A 19,591-nucleotide genomic window follows, 5' to 3' on the forward strand; every position below is an offset into this window, starting at 1 on the left:
CAGAGAAAGTCTCCAGCTCCAGTGAGTCCTGCTGATTTTAATGGGGCCTTGCCTGGAGGGTTTCAAATGACAGTTCTGGCCTAACAACCTTGGTGGGTGAAAGCAGTTCAAGCACACTTCCCATGTGGAAAGACTTAATATGATCTGGAGCCATTCCTCAAGGGTACCACCCCATATGGCTGATAGCACAACTGGGCATGCCATGCCATTCAGAGACCAGGGTACTGGTGAAGCTGGGAAGGACTTGTTGCCATGTTTCAGCAACCAATCCATTGCTTGGTCCTCTTTAACAGGTCAGATTCTCCCATGTGTGGTGCCTTTCTGTTTGAAAAAGATGCATGTGCAACAAGCTTCTGCCTGGGAAGAAGTCCAAGGTGCTTGCAAAGGTGCAGAAAATGACTGCCTATGGACACTGGAGCTTCCTGCAGATATGTGCTCTTTGCCTATGTCCTCATGTTTGACTTTTCCCGGACTAAAGATGCTTTCTTAGGTGGACAGTGCAGCACAGGGGCTTGAGAGGCAACTTCTATAGCTCAGAAGGTTGGGCCGGAAAGATCACCCGCATGCACGGACCAGACTGTAAGTGGTAACTCTCTCTCCTGCTTTGTTGAGGGCACTTGAAACTTCCCAGTGTAGGCTCGGAGAGAAGCAAAAACACGAAGATGATGGTAAATAACTTCCCCCTTGTGAAAATGACATGACAGATGGGGAGCTCTCTCACTGTCCATGCAATTCGGCTTCTGTTCCTCCTGGGACCAGACCTGGCAGCCCTGGCAGGAAGAGGAGGCCAGGATACAGCACCTCGGCAGGTGAGAAAGCTCAGAGTCCTGACCATGACACTGGGATGGTCTTCAGGGAGTGAGACTCTAGGAAAGGCTCCAGACAGTGACAGAGCAGGAAGTTACAGCAGCTGTAGGAGCTGTGGTTAATGAATTTCCCAGTGGGGCTTTAGCTTTTGCTCTGCCTTGCTCCCTCTGGCCCAGAGTGCCGTATTAGTTTCTCCACTTCCCAGCCATCCCAGTCCCACAAGCTGTTTCGTGTAAGAATTTTCAAGGCAGCAGATTGTGTTATGAGTCCCCAGTGAGAGAATAATTTTAGGTCTGTTTCCAAATATTTAGTAACAAAGGCTCAGCTTCCCAAGGTGAATCCCAGGAACACTGACAGCATCTCCACATCTGATCATTCAAGCATCAGGGGGAAGGAAAAAAATGAAAATATGCAGGTTTTTTTAGAAAACAAGAAACTTGGGTCCCACAAGCTCAAGAGTTGTGGAATTTCACGTGCAATTTTGTCCCTTCAGTAAAAAGGGGTTACCTTGGCTGACCTGACTGCTCTTATTAGATGCTTTAGGTCTTCAGAGGAGAACCTCCACAGGGAACTGCAAATATTTATAATACCAAAAAGACAGAGAAAGGTAAAAGCTGCTTGTTGGAGACTCTGGGAACACTTACCTCCAAGTCTATTGTAGTCACTAATTTCAGTTAAAAGTTAGCATATTTTCCAAGTATGAAGAACCTGGGGACAAATTCTCTTCTGGTCCCTGTCCCTGTCCCTGTCTCGGTCCCAGTCCCAGTCCCAGCCCCAACCTGGCTTGGACAGTGGCTAGGTGAAAGTTACTACTGTTCCCTTTAAGCAAAGGAGAAATTAATTATTTCCTTGAAAAAACGCCATCTACCAACAGCTGTGGCTCAGAAGTGCTCTGCCCATAAATAAGGATTCTACATTAAAATATAGTTAAAATTATTTTTAAAAACTAACTCCCAAAGATTATAACCTCTTCATGGGCCTGTCATTACTTAGTTTGTTATCCCATCTAGTAAGAACAATTGCACATCTCCTAATTGCTCCATTTGTTCTAGTTTGCTACACAAAACAAAGATGTAAAAGAAACTGAATGACTGCTTGAACAACCTGCATTTTCAGAACCACTCTAGTATTCCTCCAGAACTCCCAGGTTAGTGCTGGGACTAACAGAGTGCCTTGTTTTGCACATGCTAACAGATGATATATTACATGAGTCACACGTGGTTTTAAATGTGAAAATTTTTAAAGAGCCAAACAAGTGATCACTTCTGTAACTCAGAAAAAGAATACAATTATTTAAATGATCTTTGTTTAGAATCACTGCAAGTAGAGAAAAGCTGGCATTTTTTATCAGGTTTTTACAAGACATGAGGAAATCCACATATCAATACTTTTGCTGGACTGTTCTAGTTTATGATGTCTCTAATGAAGCTTTGGTCCCATCTGCCTCATGCTTATTTCCCACCATGGTGAAGACTTGCTGGACAAGTAGCTGGCAACCCTCAGCATTTCAAGCACTGCAGTTCACAGACAAGCCCTGGGAAAGCAGGGGCCTTGAGGACACACTGGGCCCTTGGAGCTGTATCTGCATGAGGGCTCCCACTGCTGCTACCATAGTGAATTAATAGCAGCCATGAGACAAGAACTGGTGATGAGACCTCTGTGAAGACACCAATAAAATGAAGAGCACTGACACCAGCCTGATTTGGAGATATTTGGGAGACCTTAATTCCACCCTCTGCTCCAATCCTACTGTTGACACATTACCTTACCTTACATGCTGAAGATTTAACTAGGCAGAAGCTCCCTTTTAAAACAGCTGCAGAGGTCAATATTCCTGGCTCTCAGCATGGCAGGAAAACCTAGCAGCCTTAATCACAGTGGGATGCTTCCATCTGCCCATTAACTACTGATCTATGTAGAGACCTACCTTGTATTGAGTAACATTTGTTCTAAACATGGATCCAATGCACTTGCCTGTTAAGAAAATAGACCAATTTTAAGCTAACTTTGCTTAAGTGTATTTTAAGTGGTTGCATCCAAATGAAAGTTTGTAATTATCTTCCAAGGGCTTGTTTAGATGTGATGGTTGATGGAAATGAGAGTAAGACAGACATTCCAAAGGCACAGGCTAGTCCCAAATCCCAGAGCACAGAACTTCTTACTCCAGAGTATCATTCTCGTTTAAGTTGAGCTGAAGCAGTTTACGCTTATTGCAAAATATATAGGCAAGCACACACACACACACACATACACTCTTAAGTGCAGTTGTTCCAAAATAACTCTTGTGCAGGGCCATGTGTAGAAGAGCCCTGGTGGATGAGCTCAGGACTGTGGCTGCTTGCAGCTGCGATGGGAAGGGAGGGCTGGATGTCAGCACGAGCAGATGCTGTGCATGCACACACCCTGCAACAGGAGCTTCTAGAGCAGGTACAAAGGGGAGATCCCTAGAGCCATCTTAGCACCCCATTCCTCCTCTCCCACTAAGAACCTGTCCCTGGACACAGCTACTAGCTTTCCAAATGCTTCAGCATGAGCTATTCCCCATATCTTACTGCCACAGCAGCTTTTATTGATAACTGGATTAGGAGAGAAAGGCTCCAGTCATCCCAGTGCCATAGGCACTGGCCCAGGCACATTGTTTGCTAAAATGTTTTCAGACAGAATGGATAACATTTTAAAGGCAGTTTGGTCAGCCTGTACAGACAGGGATGTGTTAAAAGGTTTAATTTTTTTCAAAATACATTGTGGCTCCTTAGATAAGTGCTACAATTGCTCTGCTTAGGAAGAGAGCACCAAACATCCTGCCAATTTAACTTAGGCACAGACACACACAAACACTTGATCCTGACTTCTGCACATTGACCATTTAGTTCAAAAGCTTTTTTTAAATTTTGTGGAAGAAATGAATTGTTTGTGTATTGTCAGCATTAAGCAGATAGGTAAGTATGTAACCTGGATTGTTATTTCTAAAGTTATTTTAAATATTTGGATTGTCTTCTTAAGTTGTGTTTAAATAAAGTTACTATGAATTTCTTTGTTCCACTGAAGCCATGATAAAGCCACATTTTGTCACTAGATACATCAGCATTTAATGGCCAGGGAAAAAACATGACAGGCTAATTAGCATACCAGGAGGTTGGGGTTTCTGTAACTACTTTTTTAACTTTATTGGACACTGTCCCTAGACTCCCTAGATTTTTTTTTTTTTTTTTTGCAAGGTTTGTGACTAAACACCTCGAATTTAGGCTTAGGAGCTTCAGGACAAAGTAACACTTAAATAGATGCCCTCATCAACCATTCTGCCCAATCTGCTGTTTCAGGGACTGTTAGAAGACCTAATCTCTGTGATAGATAGTTTTATTTCCTGTTTATGGGCTATGAACTTGGCAGCAGTGGAAAACTGAGCAGAGCCCCAAAGCTTCTGTACTTGGAAAACCTGGGTTTTAATGGACAGAAACAAGGTTAAATACTAGGGTTAAATACTTACCCAATTACCATTTGCATTATAATGATCTCCTTTTGTTGAACAGAGGACTTACCTACCCAGAGACACAAGAAGAGTTAGGACTCAAATTCAGGTTAGGTTAATGATTTTATATGCATCAAATTCTTGAGCAGGTGCACACTTTCAGAACCATAGCGGCCCATAACTTACTCCTTTGTGTGCATTCACTACACAGCTCTGATCCCTCTGAATTTTCCCAAATTGCTACTGAAGACAAGACTCATAAGGGTTTGTCTAAACACAAAAGTTAGGACAGATTATGATGGTGTTGGAAAATAAAGAATAATGCTTGCTTCTGTATTATTTATTTGTTATGAAGTTAAAGGGTATTGTTCCTGATTAGCTCACTTCAGTTAGGTCTTCTGCACAAGTCCTTATGACATAAGGTAAAGTAAACATTTATTGTGTGTTACCAACCCTACATACACAGACAGGCTTAATGGGGGGGGAAGAAAAATTTGTACTACAATGGGCATCCAGCTTAGGTGCTCCAAGCTTCAACTACACTCACACATAAAATAACCTACAAGCACATGACATAGGAAACTACTAACACAAAAAGCAAAGATACTTGAAGCCTAAACTTGTCTATCTTGTTCCAATGACTGAGTGGGTACACCAAGTTTAGAGAACTGGCAACCCCAGATTCTTTTTAAAGACTAGGAAATAGAGGAGAAGCTCTAGAAACCTACTATAGATGAACCAGTGATGCAAATTGTCCTGCTCATTGGGAAGTAGAGTGCTACAGAATGATCTTCAAACACCTTGTTTACATGGCTATAAGCTTAGCACATTAAGATAGGAGCTTTCTGAGAAAACTCTCATCAGCTGCATATCCCATCGGGTTGTTACAGCAAGACAAAAAGTCTCAAGAGATGCACCCATATCAGCTCATCTGGGTTTAACAGTGAACTTTCATGGCATTGTCCTGCAGAATGAAGGAAAATGTTCCTACATTAAGCTACTAGTCTAAAGTATTAATTTAAAACTCCTACCTGAGCTATTTAAACTAGGCTGGCTTTACATGAAAAAATACACTTCATCAGTCACAGCCCTGAAGAGACACAATTCTCATAGTTTCTGATTGTAGTGTTAAAGGAAACTTTCAGCATCACATAATATTTGCAACAGTTTAGGGCAATATAAACAAGGGATACCCCAGCTCCCACTCCATCCTCAGTCACAGATCTTCTCTTCCTGCTTCATAGGAATCACCCATGCAACTGGAAAGTCACCCAGTCAACAGAAAACCTTGGAGAGGTGATTGACTTCTTTATATGATTTTTTTTTTTTTTTATAAGGTGTGACTAGAGGTGACAGGAGTTTCAGGATTGTTTCCAAAATAGCTCATGTGTATCACAAAAACTAACAAACTGAATTCTTCTGGAGGCTTGGATTGAATTTAGGCTCAGTTTCCTACTATGTAAGACAAGCAGTATACAGCCTCAAAGATCCTCCCCCCAAGCACTTAAGCAAGTCTCATTATATCTACAAGGTATCTGGTATTCCCTATGTGTACCTGTGACTTTTGAATAGAAGATGAAAAGTTAAGGGAATGGGTTTTAGAAACATGCTCACTGAGTGCACCAGCCACAAGCCACTCCCCAGTCACACCGCTGAAGAACTGAGAGAAAAGGTAGTAAATTTAGAGAAATCAGGATGACCACACATTCAGTAATTAAAGTAGAACTCTGCAAGCCTTGAAACTTGCTTTTTAAGTAAGCCTGTAGCCATTGTAAATTGGCAGGATGCTTTTGCTTTATAGAACACCTTGGTATTATTGGCTGGCTTTTAATTTTTTCTTTTCTGTCAGGCTAGTAAGTGTCAAGTATCAAAACTTTAAAAGCTGCTTCTTAGTCTGACACAGGAGCAAAGATTGAGACATCTTAGGAAAACAAATGTGCAATACAGTGATGCTATGCAATAGAATTAAATTTGTTGTACATGCTCTTAGTGACTTTGCTGTAAGAACATGGGAGGTAATTTGGCCCTGGGGAAATCTTCTAATGACTTTTTCAAAAGAGCATGGAATTTGGAGTAAGGGTTAATGTAAACATTTTCTTCTACTTTCAATTAATTTCTAAACAGAGTTAGTTAACAACACTGTTCTTGACACAGATACAAATGTTTTATTTTATATGTGTGTTATATATATGCAGTAATAACTACAGCTGTACTGAAACTACATTTACTTTTTAACTCACTAAAACTCCACCGACACCACATTTTTTCATAAACCTGAATGCAGCTCTATATAACACCAAAATTAATATTCTTCATAACCTCTTTGACCAGCTACTTCATCAGTGAGGTTAGAAGATAGACAAAACTGTCAGCTCCTAAAGCCCAATTTCACAGTACCTACTGATAGTCTTCCGAGATTACACTGTAAGGCATGTAACTGACAAAGTGGATACAGGAGTTGAGCCATAAATATTTGATCTGTGTTGACACCAAAGAGCTGTGGAACAGGCACAAGTAATTCGTGTTAGTTCAGTCTTTAAAGGAAACATTCCAGTCACTGTTTTAAGGAAAAGGTGGCTCACTTTAATAACCACAGGCATTGGTCACTATTTAACAAGACATTCTAAAAAAGTAATCACAATTTTTCTGATAGTAGTTTACAAGTGGATGGTATACATTAAGATACAGAGGTAGAATTTCACTTTTACAATGCTTCACTAATACAGATTACCAAATTCAAGGCACAAAATTGTTTGCTTTACAAAAAATACTGTAAAAATGTCATTTGCCATTCTACAATGTGAGTACAACTCAAAAAAAATCTTTACACCCTTTCATATTCTGAATGTAGAGTTGCATCAGGCATTATTCTATTTTTGCCTTTGCTAATAATTGGCATATGACCAGCACTTACATAAACGGTTTGTATCTCAGCTGAGTTGCTTTGTCTTTTAGGCACAAGTCCAGTTAGAGAATTTAAGACAACAGCTTCCTTAGGGGGTGGGAGGACTCTGTCAGAAGTAAGAATGAGGAGGAAGAAAATAAACTGTAGTCCATAATAGTAAATTGGACTCTGACATATCGAGGGAAATGGAACAGAGCATATTTCAAATTAAGTCAACTTGAAAAAAAGTCAGATTAAATCACTGACAGCATTCCTAAAAAAACAGATGCCCAGTACAAGTTTGCTCTGAGAGTATGTAAGACATTCATTTGCCTTTGAATCGGCAGAGATTTACAAATTTCTTTTCATCTTTGTTTAAATAGAACACACATAGTTGCAACAAAAGAGAATTACACCACAATTTGGCCATGTGTCCTTTAGAGAACTTGGGTGAACAAATGAAGAGATGCATTCAGAAACTGTCCTTGAATTTGCTATAAGATCATGAGTAGTAGCTTAAATTGCAAGATTTCCCTCCCTTCCTAAATAACATAAGGAAAGTCAAACCATTTCTGAAACATTGCATCTTCTGGTCGGAGACAGCTCTTAGAAGCCTTGGCAGACTAAGGAAGAGATATCACACAGTGCATCCCTACAACAAGTAGTATGACTAGTTTTCTGTACATACAGTGATATTCTAAAGGACAATGGTGGCAGCTACATTGTAAATTCTTTTGAGTTACCTATCACATTTCCCAAGTACTCTAGTCAGTTTTATTTACAGTATATAAAAATCCATTGATTTTTAGAGTTCAATACACAGGTTTAGGACCCAAGAGAATGCCACAGTAAGATGTTGACATTTGCATCTGTTAGATGCAAGTGCACTTTGCAATTCAGTCATGTAGCATTATTGCATTCACCTATAAATGTTAGTCCATCCCAAACAGTTAAATTCCATTTTTTGCTTCATTGTTGTTTGTAGCCTGTTTCCGTTGAGCGATGAAAGGATACATACACTTGTCTGCTCCCAAAAATCGGTACATGCATACAACTGCTTCAAATGGGAGAATACTGGGAAAAAGAAGTTAGAGATTTGTTAGAAGACAGAATAAAACAAAAACTCTGTTTACTTTTAAGTACATGTACTTACATGCACTATGTACTTGATCTCCTTAAAAGCAATATAGTACCTATTGGAGAGTCTTCTTAAAAGACTTAAGAGATTTTTATTTCATAGGGATACTTTCAGAGTGAATTGAAATTCTAGAGTCCCAACCACACAGGCAAGCAGAAAGGAGAAAGAAGCTGCTTATTCACGTGTCCATCTTAGACCAGATTTTCTGTTTCTTCACAAGCAGCGTGATAGCTTGTTTTAAAGAATTGGAGCAGGGGGGATGGGGGGAGGCAAGGGCATCACAGAAAGCCTGGTAAAAGCAAAGCATCTGCTAAAAGCCACATCAGCAGAGGTCATCAGACATTTAAGATATTCTTTAATGTGGGATTAGTGTTAGTTAATGCCATTCTTTGATCACCAGATGTCTAACAACCTTGATTTATATTCTAAACTCAATCATCCATCCTCAAAAAGAAAGGTCCAAAGTAAAGAGAGCAATTCCCCCCCCTCCAGATAAAATTCCAGGAGGTGATTATGTGATGGATACCTGGCTACAGATCCTCCCCTCCTTCTCACATGAACAAAATACTGTTTTTATTTCAAGTGTAATACTCAGGGGCTCCAGTGAAGGACTAAAATGGGATTCTTCAGCCCCTGGAAATAGCAACAGGCACTTATTCAGTGGCAAGCAGTGCAACTCCAGCCATTAGGAGTAATGCCCACTGAAGCACCAAGACATAGTCACTGGTACAGGTGTCCTCAGTGCCAGCAGCACTGCTTGTGCAGTGACTGGAGGGCCTTTGATCTAAAGGCTGCTGCCTGGGGCATGGATTATGCAGAAGCTTTGATCTCCCTGTTGGAAGCTGAAGTGTTGAACCAAGGAAACCCGAAGGGCTTTTGATGTGGCTGTTGCTGCATCAGGCACTGCTTGTGCAGGAAGCACTGAAGCACCCTCTGAGCTTCTGGGTGAAGGAGTTAGTTCTTAAAGATACTGACAGTGGCCTTCATTTGGTGTCAGAATAGACACATACATCTCTTCCAGGAAAGATGTGAGCAGCTCACAGCTCACTATTTTTTGGTGAGCCTGTCCACCAAGAGACACTTGAGACAGAGGAGAACAACCACTTCATAAGCAGAATAAAAATCACCAGGGTGGTCAGTTTCAACCATCCCTTGCAGAAAGAAAATAATACAATGCTATATTTTATAGGTTCCCCCTACACGCTACAGATTTAAAACAAAACACAGAGGCCTGTGAAGCTGTTCTCCATAAACTAGAATTCAAGTGATGTTGTATCACAGGAATTGAAGCAGCTCCTGTATTATCCTGCATCATTGAAATGTCAACCTGATTACAGATTAAAACAGTTTTCATCCTAAAATTGCAGTGCTTCAGAATGAAAGAAGTAATTCCTTTAAATAGCCCTTCCACCAAACTTAGACTCTGAAAATTGGTTCTGGAAGTACCAATTTTCAGTTTATCTACCACATCTGTGCAAGTTCTGAAGAATCTGCAGGCAGGACCTTCTCACACACTGGTTCTAGAGACAAGCAGCTAGAGGTTCCTCTGCTGGTAGCTGCCTCATGTGCCATTCCTAAAGAGGAACTCAAACAATGGAATTAAGAGTCTGTTGAAAAGAAAATAGGAATCTAAGGAGGATGGAAGATACAAGAAGGTTAAAACAAAGATGCATAGATACACAGGATCTCAGTTAAATGAAGCTTCCCAAGCAAGCAACCTACAAGCATGCAAGCCAAGAGAGACTTATGAATTCTAACAACATGGCACCTATGGCCTGTGTGGGTGGGAGGGTGTTTGTATCCAGAAACTGGGCACGCTCATGTATTTTGTGGATTGCATTGCCAAAGAACTGGAAATTCAATTCTTACCTTTTCATCAAGGTGACCATATACATGAGGCGAGGTGTGCAGATCATTGGCTGGTCTGTAAGGATGGCTCTCATAGCCTGCTTCACACAGTACTCAGGTTTCAATGGTGGAAGAAAAGGCTCAATTTCTTTTCTGGAACATTTGATTAAGATGGATTAATACGATACATAAAAGACCACAGACCCCAGTGAACAGTTAACTCAATTTCTTCGGAACTTTTTTATATTCATTGTTAAGTTACAAAGACTATAGCTCAAAACTTGCATTGCCTCTGCACAAAAGGACAGAAGACAGTGAATTCAGAAAGTCTCTTTTTGAGTCTAACACTTACATATACTAAAGGAGATAATATTTATTTAAATATTTTTATGGTAACAGTTGAGTTACCTCTAAATACTTTTATGACACTACCAGCACAGAGCAGAAGGAGAATTCTACTCACCTGATCCTGCATCCTCTAAACATTCCTGTATCTACAAGATAAGGGCAGACTAAAGTAGTTTTGATTCCGTCCTTTTCAGCAGCCTTCAATTCATGGCTTAAAGACTCATGGAAACCTACAGCTCCAAATTTGCTGGCGCAATAATCCTGTGTTGCCAATGAACGAAGCAGGGGAAAAAAAAAAAAAAAAAAAACAAAAAAAACAACACTTAAAAAGGACAGATATGAATGATGTTCAAAGCCAGCATACCTGAGGTGATTCTGCACAGATTTTCAAAGCAACAACAAAAGACACCCACTGAATAGAGCATCACATCAACTCATTTATCACTTTACTTTTGAGGTAATTAGCACAGAATCATGAAAGCAGGAAAGCTGAATGTAGGAGGATATTACCTTGGATTCAAGTCTTTGAATCAGGCAGGCTCACATGACAAGTTACTCCAATTACCAGTTTGCTTAATAATAAATGGTGCAACAAAGGACTGAGATACCTAATACTACCTTGGGTCAGATTTGAAAAAGTTTAAAGAGTTGGCAGGGCATAGGTGTAAAAATCTTAAAAGTGTTATTTTTAAGGTTAGTTTCAACAGAAGACACAATCAAGATTTAAGTATTTCTATGAGATACACAAATAATTCAAATGCTACTGTTGTCTATGCAATAATTTTTTACTGTTGCTGAATTTAGTGTGTTTTCAGTCGGATGTGTCCACCTCTGTTGGTGGTCACACCCAGTCTAGGAAATTCCTTGTAGCTTTCTCAAGACAGTAAACACTCTAAAAAGCCCTAAGTTACACCATCTTCATTCATGTTATGAAACACTGCAGTTTAAGGTCCTGGACTGAGCCTTACTTATATGCAAAGAAGTCTGTTTATGGGGTAATATGACCATTATTATATTAGACACATTAATTAATTTTCACTAACTGAATGCTTTTTGTTCACACTTGCATTTGTATTAATGACTCAAAAAACAGGACAAGTGCTAATCCTAACCTATTTTTATGCACCAGACAAGTCTCACAAACTGGAGTTCTCCAACAGCTGCTAGTGAAGCAGGTGAGCCATATATTCTAGAAGGTTTGCAGTCATTTCCTCACAGAAACAAGAAGCATTACTTTTGAAAGCCCTTGCCTTTGGCTTCAAGCTTTGCACTGAAGATCTTGACAGGAGTAGGTTGAATGGCACCTTTCAAGTTCCTAAATTTATCAGGTAACTCAAAGATCACCTGGCATTCTGAAACCCCCAGCCATCCTAGGCTTTTGCTCTAAGTGCCAACTCCACCATCCAAGTAAATGAATACAACGCCTGCCCGAGTCCTGTGGCTCCCACTCATAGGGAGCCATGCGCTGATATGGTACTCAGCACCATAATCTCCAAATATCTTTGAAGATTTGACCTTATTTCCTCTAGCTGATAATATGAAAAAACTTGTCTTTGGCAAAAAGTGCCAAATTTTTTGTTCATTATAGTCTAACAAACCTCCACTCCAGCAGTACTGAATAACCCCAAGGAACTTGCAACTGTCACGATGTGTCCGTGGTTCATTTCCAGCATCTTGGGAAGGAATGCTTTAGTGGTCTACAAAGTAAAAAAAAAAAAAACAAAGAAAACAAACCAAAAATAAAACCAAAAAACAAAGCACACGTAAACTACATAAAAAACCACTTCATAAACAAGTTACATTAGCAATGAGTTCTCAGAATCTCTCAGTTTATTATCAAGAATATAGAAATACAATCATTGTACAGGTTTTGAACTTGAGTTTGTCAAAAATGCTAACAGAAAATCTACAGCTTGTTTTTGAATTCAGACAGCATGGCAGCAAAGATTGTGTATCCAGAAATCCCAAGTTTAAAGGATCAATTGAGCTCAGACGTGTTTATTTTTCCACAAGAGACTTGTTATCAGAAGGAGATAATTTGACCTTAAAATGGAAGTCATTTTTTTAAAGACAGAAAAAGAAATGCAAAGTGTTTAATTACACCATCCAGCACATCTCTGTTGAGACCAGTACCAATCATCAGTTCTAATTATTGACAGTGTTTTTTAAGTTAGATATGGCAAGTTTTATCTGTATAACTTATCACCTTAGGCATTTTATATTAAAAGAAATACTAGAGGCAGAGTTTTTGCTGATGTTACTTTTTACCTACAATAGAGTCAACATGTGCTAGTTTAAATTACTTTTCATCTTCATTAGTATCCATGGCATTGCTACAGCTAAAAAGACAAGATACACATTTCTGTTACTGATTCCTTAAGAGTTTAAAAATAAAACTAAATAAACCCAAAGCAAGTCTCAAGATGAAACTTTAACCTCCAATTTTTATGTTTTGATTATAACAAAGTTTGTTTCCATTTAAAAACCTGAGTCAGAGTCAACACCTTTTAAAAATTAAATTTGTAGCAATATATTGAAGGTACTTGCTGGAAGATCACCCCTACCAGAATACCTATCTTTGTCATATCTCTCTTTGGAAGCTGACTCAACACTTCCTTATTTTAAATAAGTATTAACCAGAGCACCTAGTTAATACACTACAAAAAATTGATAAAATAGCAAAATGGTATGTGTAGTTATGATGTACTTCAGCTTTTAGAGTGTCAGTGTACTATATGAGATCACTTTTAAATTGCCCAAGAACTTCAGACAATGCTTTTTAATCACAAACATGCCTAGTTAATATGTTAATCTATTAGTGACAGAGCTACTAATCTATTTGAACTCAGTCAATACCATGAATGCTTTACCCTCCCAAAAACCAACTCTTCCCATGTAATTTGTATCCAAACTCAGAGCATGCAAATGCCCCCAAAGTATTTCCTACTTGCTTAATTGTTGGTCTAAGTCATGTCAGCTGCATTCTTAAAAAGACGTGCAAACTACAGCTGAATCCATCTAATTCCATTCTTACGCTGTCTGCATTTTCCAATCACAGACGTCAGGACAGTTTTGCTCTAATGATTTTCACATGTTCTTGTACAACATTTTTGCCTGCAGGTGTTAAATGACTAATCCAGACCTCCTAACACCACACAAAAAGTGTTTTCACTGGACAGCTGGCAGATGATAGAAGATTAACAGACCTCCTGACTCCTTGCCTTTTCTACTGTTGATTCATACAGCTCCTAGATTCTGTCATAACTACATAACAAAGCTAATTATAAAAAATAATCTGAGAGCAAGCTGCCTTGCATTTGTTTCTTTCCTTATGGCAGGGATCTCAATCTCAAACCAGGACACTCTAACACAGAGCCTCGGACAAGAATTCAGTTTGCTGTTAAACTAATCTGTGCCAGGCACACAGTTTCAGCCTCTGTTCCCATGTTGCATGGCAACAAAGCCCAGCCATCATCAGGCAGCGCCATCCGAAAAAGAGGCTTTGCTTGGACAGCACTGAAGTTTTACAGAGTGTTCCTTATTTGCAGCCTGCCTTGCACACTGCAACACCAATGGTGTGCACGCTAACCCCAATCCTCTGTGCTATCCCTGTAAGACATCCGTGCTCCCAGCTCAGTCCTGCTAAACAATTTACTCCACTCCCCAACATTTGTCAGCTCCATCAGCAGTTTCCACTTACGTCTCAGCTATCTGTCCACATCACATTGGAATGACTGATTGCCACCTCACATTGCCAGAAAGCTTGATAATGCAGACTGGAGCTCTGGCTGCAAACCACAACAACTACAGAAAAGGGGCCTTGGAGTTTGTCTTGTGGGAGAAAAAGAAGGGAAAGAAGTAGTAACAGATTTTTTTCCTACCACTTTCAAGACATGAATCAGTATTGTCTTCCAAGAGATGAATGAGCAAGAGCACCAAGCTATTATCTTTAATATGGCACTGCTTTTTTTCCTCTTTTTATTTTGTTGTTGTTGTTAATATGGTGAACTATAACTGTGTCCATAAGTGCCTATGTTTAGCTTGGCTGAGGAAGAGAATTTTTAGAGTCATATATATATATAAATATGCAACATAACCAGACTAGTAAATTTCAGAAAGCCCACTCAACTATGCTATACTGTTTCAAAGCATAAATATTATAGAAACTGAATTTTCAGAGCTTGTGGCTCAAGTAACCCATTTTCAACCAGATGAAAATGGCATATGACAAATACAACTTGCTGCGGACACTTTTGGGTGATGTCTTCAGCATCTCAACTGCAGACTTGAACAACTCCCAGCAGCAGAACTACAGTCACTTCATGTAAGTCATCTCTTAAAAGCCATTTACAGCTACACTGGAAAAAACCACAGCTCCTCTGCTTTAAAGACAATTAGAAATTCATGGAAATCTCTGCATGAGACCTCAGTGCTCTGAGACAGCCTGTTCAGAGCAAGCCCCTATACTTTGTCATGGCACATTATCCTGAAAATCCACCTAAAACCTGAAGCTGAGGCAGTCTACAAAGATAGCATAACTACCATACGTAGAAAACTTAGTAGTCAACTATCAGCATCTCCACTAAATGGATGTCAGAGAAAGTCATCTCGATTGCTGCCATCCTCCAGCCATCTGCAGCAGCTGGGAGTCAGCACTTGAAAACAAGCACTGTCAGAGGCAGACACACCCTACCGGGGGATGCATTTCCAGGCTCAGAGTAAAGGCTTGCCCACTGCTCCTCCCAGCCGCCTCTCGCTGGGAAAAACAATCCCAAAGTGAAGTTATTCTTTCGTGGTATAAACAATCCCCAAATAAATCAGTGTTCTTACTGGGTTTCTGGCACTGCACACCTCCTTGATCAAAGCAGCTTCCTCCATACTCTGGTTCCCAGTTTTTCTACCCATTACATAAACCAGATCAACCTAGTTTCTTGCTTCTAGTTTCTTTCAGCTTCAACTACATCTGCCTACCAGACCTGAAGTCTTCTGTGTGCTTGTTGTGCTGCTGACAAACTAGTTAAGAGTTTGACTGGTTTGGAGCAAGATGCCTCCTGGGTGGCCTTCCCATCTGGAGTTTGTCTGAACAGGTACACAGCCCACATTAGTCTTCTGAGGTGATGCACGGACATGCTAATCCTCCATAAAAAAAAGTATTAGAAGACACCAAGCAAAAGATGGGTTTTGTCCACGGCATTAGAGGTCACGAACCAGGTCTTCAAAATAATTCAAATCAAGTCAAGTGGTTTAATCAAACTATCTGCCTTCTGGTTTGATCCTTGAAACTTCAGTTTTACTCTCACAGCTGCAGAGGAAGACATTTAACCAAAACACAGAAGTATTTAAAGTCAGAGCTGGGTCATTTATTCATGACAAACATACCACAGTTTTCAACAGTGAGGAGAAACCAGTAAGTAGAATATAGAGGGTGAAAGGAATTGTGTTGTGATGTATCAGGGTGAACAGTCAGGGAAATTACGCAGTGTTCAACATCAGGAAATACAAGTTAAGCATCTTCTTAACTCATAATTAGCTCTTTATTAAAATTATTATTTAGGAAAAAAAACCCAACAGCAAAAAGCAAACCCCAAAAGCATAGTGAAAACATGAATTTTCTAACCTGCAGTATACTTCAGACAGACAGAATCTAGGTAGGATAGACAGAGCATATGAAGCTGTTGTGAACAGAGTAGAGCTAGTTTTTCAAGCTAGTTCAGCCTTTAAGTTTTTTGGAATGTAGAGATCAATTCCCAATCTTCTGAGCATTTTCCTCTATGATTTTGAATATATTAGTAAGACCAAACTATTCCCAGCAGCTGTAACCAAACTTCTATCTCATGTGCACCCAGCTTAAATGACTTATTTCTCACTAAGTGTGAAACTGAACAAGCATTTACATGTCACTTCATAGCTTTCGTAATCTGTTCTCAACATTTTGGTTTACGGCAAATTAACTTCTAACAGTCTAGCACTTCTTCCCTCCCCTTCCCCAAATTCTTTAGTTCCATTCTTAATGAAACAAAACTCAAAAGATTGTGCAACACAAAGAGCAGCACAGCTGCAATGTCAAGACAAATTAGTCTAAATACAGCAAATGAGAATATGAAGAAATACTGTGTTTGGGAAAGTGATTTTTTAAATTAAATTTCAGATTAATTATTCTTAAAGAAGAAAGCAAGCATCCACAGAAAACAATGTTAGCTGTATGCAGCTCAAGACAATGGATATTGAATGCAGAAAGCACACCAAAGTAGAAAAGTATGTGCTACCTCATGTTTAGAGAGTTGCCTTTATAGCAAAGAAAGAAATAAACAGGTAAACACATAAGATCCTTCAAGTTTCTCTTTTTCAATACAAAAAAATTCCTTCATACTTTCTGCCTTCTGTCAACAGCCTTTTAAACTATTTTAATGGCATAAACAAGCTGTATTACTATAAGGTACCTTTATGCCAAAATACATGCCAAAGCTCCTTTCCTATACAGCTCCTTCAGGTAAGGAGCATGGTTATTTTTTTTTTTTTGAGGCTTATCAAAAGAGGGGAGTTTTTACATCACTAGTTATACATAACAGTGGTGTACTGATATAACAGAGAAAACATTTTCTGCCAAGCCACAGCTATTCCTGACTGCCAGAGCAGCTGCCTGACAGCACAAATGAGTGCAACATTTGGGTAAATGTATTGTTTCATCTTCATGTTAAAAACTATTCAGGCAGATCCAAGAAGCAAAATTGGTGTGGTTAGTCAAGGACTCACATCCAGACACCTCTGGGAACTAAGGTACCAGAGACCATAAACAGCCTGCTGCCACACATTAACTAGTTAGTTTAACTAAGAGTGACAAGAAAAGTTTTTTATCTAAAAAAACATGTTTTCTCTCTCTCCCTTAGCATGCACATTCAGCCTTCTTTTCTTCCCATTCTTCTTCACAGCCTACAGCACAACACACTGCAAGTTCTCTTACTCCTGTGCAGGACAGCATGTGGCCACCCACTCCACCACAGAACCAAACAGAGATTTCCATGTGCCCCAATTTCTTGTTCCATTCCAGTATCTGAGAAGAAATGCATAAGGGTCTGATAAAGGAGCACCTCTAACTCTTCTGCACACAGGCTGTGGCAGTCTTACCTATAGTAGGTTTGTCCAAACTATGTGGTATTGCACTAAGGCAACGTTATATATGTTAAAAAGGAAAGGAAGGTGCCTGAAAGGCAGAAAACCTCAATGGCAAGCTTATCAGTAAACATACTGAAGTTATTTTTGGCTACAATCATATAGCCCAGCTTATTTCAGACAACAGCCACTTTACATGGAGTTTATAAACACAGGTTAAAACCTCACTTAGAGGATTACAGGGGAAGTCATTGCCAAATGGTTTTAGAAGAGGCCTTGAAAATATACCCCAGAACTCTCTCATAGGAAGATTTATCCAAAGTAGGCATTATAATATCCAAAATGCCTTCTCACGCACCAAAGGATGAAGTTGCAAGCCTGCATTTAACCATTTATTTTCCTTCTAGCTTTTTTATTTGGTTTCAAAGAGAAATGAGAGTAATTACTTGTCATTTGCACTATCATCTCAATTACTTTCCCCACGTAGTCCCCACATCCTTCCTGAATTCCCCTCTACAAGCATCTCTGAAATGTTAGCTTAAGGTGAGATTAGTAACTGCAGTAAGACTACAGGAAAATACTGAGTACGGAGCTGAAGACTAGAGAGACCACACAATACAAAGGATGTGGCTCTGACAGTAACAGGCTGAATACAGCAGGCAGACGGAAGTCTACAACTGCTGATGACCTTGCTAACACAAGGGACCAAAGCTGTACTTTAAAGGACCTCAGATGTCTCTACTGACTGTTTTCAAGAACTGCTGGGCCCCTTCTGGATAATTAGCCACTGTCTAAGTAAATATTTGAATAGCTGTGGAAATTAGAACTATTTTTGATCTTTGGTTTCTATTCTCAAGAAATAATAATGAAATATAGGTCAGAATTACACAGTCTTCCTAGAGTAATGAATTAAAAAATAAAGTCACATTTCTCCTAATTTTTTGATAGGACTACCCATATCCTTTTGAATCAAAAAGGATCAGGAGATAAACATGACATCTTTAAGCCAAGCTTCCCTAGGTGGCTATCTTGAAAGCAAAACCAGAAACTATTCAAGGACTATCCTCAAGTGTGCCTTGCACAAGCCCTGCATTCAGAACAAAAAAAGCTAGACCTTCCAATATTTCATCTCAAAAGAAGTCCCTTTGTTATTTATCTCCTGGCAGGCAACACAACCTTCAAGTTCTCGCTAAAGGTTTATCTGTCCTTCACATAAAAACCCACTGTTTTGGGGCCACAGGGATTCCTTTAATACTGAACTGCACCAGCAGTTAATGCTTAACATACATGCACAGTAATAATGCTAAGATTGCCTTGCAACCAGGAGCTCATGAAAGAACAAAACAGACTTAAACAAAAGTCTGTAATGATGATGAGTAACACAGAAGCAAACCCACACATACACTCCCCAATACCTTGGATAGCCTACATTAGCAGACAGAGTGAAACTACAGATAAATCTGCTCAGTTTAAGAAGTGAAGGTAATAAAATAAATACCCTAAAAAAGTAAATCACAAATGAAAAGAAACATCAGTTAATTTAAAACTGTATTTAATTTACCAAGAAATAAGCATACTTTTCTTCTCTCCCAGCTCTGCATGAAATACTGCATTGAAGTACATGAAGTCTTAAATAAGTAAAAACATAAGCTATTACTTGAATCACTTGGTTTATAATTTATTATTAATTTACGGAAGCAATTTTCTCTACCCTCATGACCAATCTACAAACATAAAATCCCCTGCTCCTCAACAGACATATTAAAACACCCAAGAAGCACCAAAGTTGTACAAAATAAGGTTGAATCTTATTTATGGAAGGCTGTGAGTGGGTTTGTTAGTAGCAATAAGCATCTGTCACACCATTTGCTAAAGAACAAGTATGCTACAGCCCATATTTACATTACTACATTGTTTAGTATTTGTATTGTTTAGGGTTCAGTTCCAGAATTTCTCCAGTTTTCCAAGCCAATAGTCACCACTCTTT

At 39.3% G+C, this 19,591-nt stretch overlaps 1 protein-coding gene across 1 annotated transcript in view; it reads right to left on the reverse strand.

Annotated features, from left to right (window-relative positions):
• Positions 1–6,836: 6,836 nt before the first annotated feature.
• RDH10 (retinol dehydrogenase 10 (all-trans)) overlaps positions 6,837–19,591 on the reverse strand; it is a 25,484-nt gene continuing 12,729 nt past the window's right edge. Inside the window, exons 2-5 of the mRNA XM_008631389.2 lie at positions 12,093–12,191; positions 10,610–10,755; positions 10,168–10,299; positions 6,837–8,234 (exon numbers count right to left, since the gene is read on the reverse strand). Of these exons, the coding sequence (XP_008629611.1) occupies positions 8,111–8,234; positions 10,168–10,299; positions 10,610–10,755; positions 12,093–12,191 (501 nt within the window). The 3' untranslated portion in view covers positions 6,837–8,110. The remainder of the gene's footprint in view (positions 8,235–10,167; positions 10,300–10,609; positions 10,756–12,092; positions 12,192–19,591) is intronic.

Source organism: Corvus brachyrhynchos, unplaced genomic scaffold (assembly GCF_000691975.1).
Source record: "Corvus brachyrhynchos isolate BGI_N302 unplaced genomic scaffold, ASM69197v1 scaffold633, whole genome shotgun sequence".
Taxonomy (NCBI): domain Eukaryota; kingdom Metazoa; phylum Chordata; class Aves; order Passeriformes; family Corvidae; genus Corvus; species Corvus brachyrhynchos.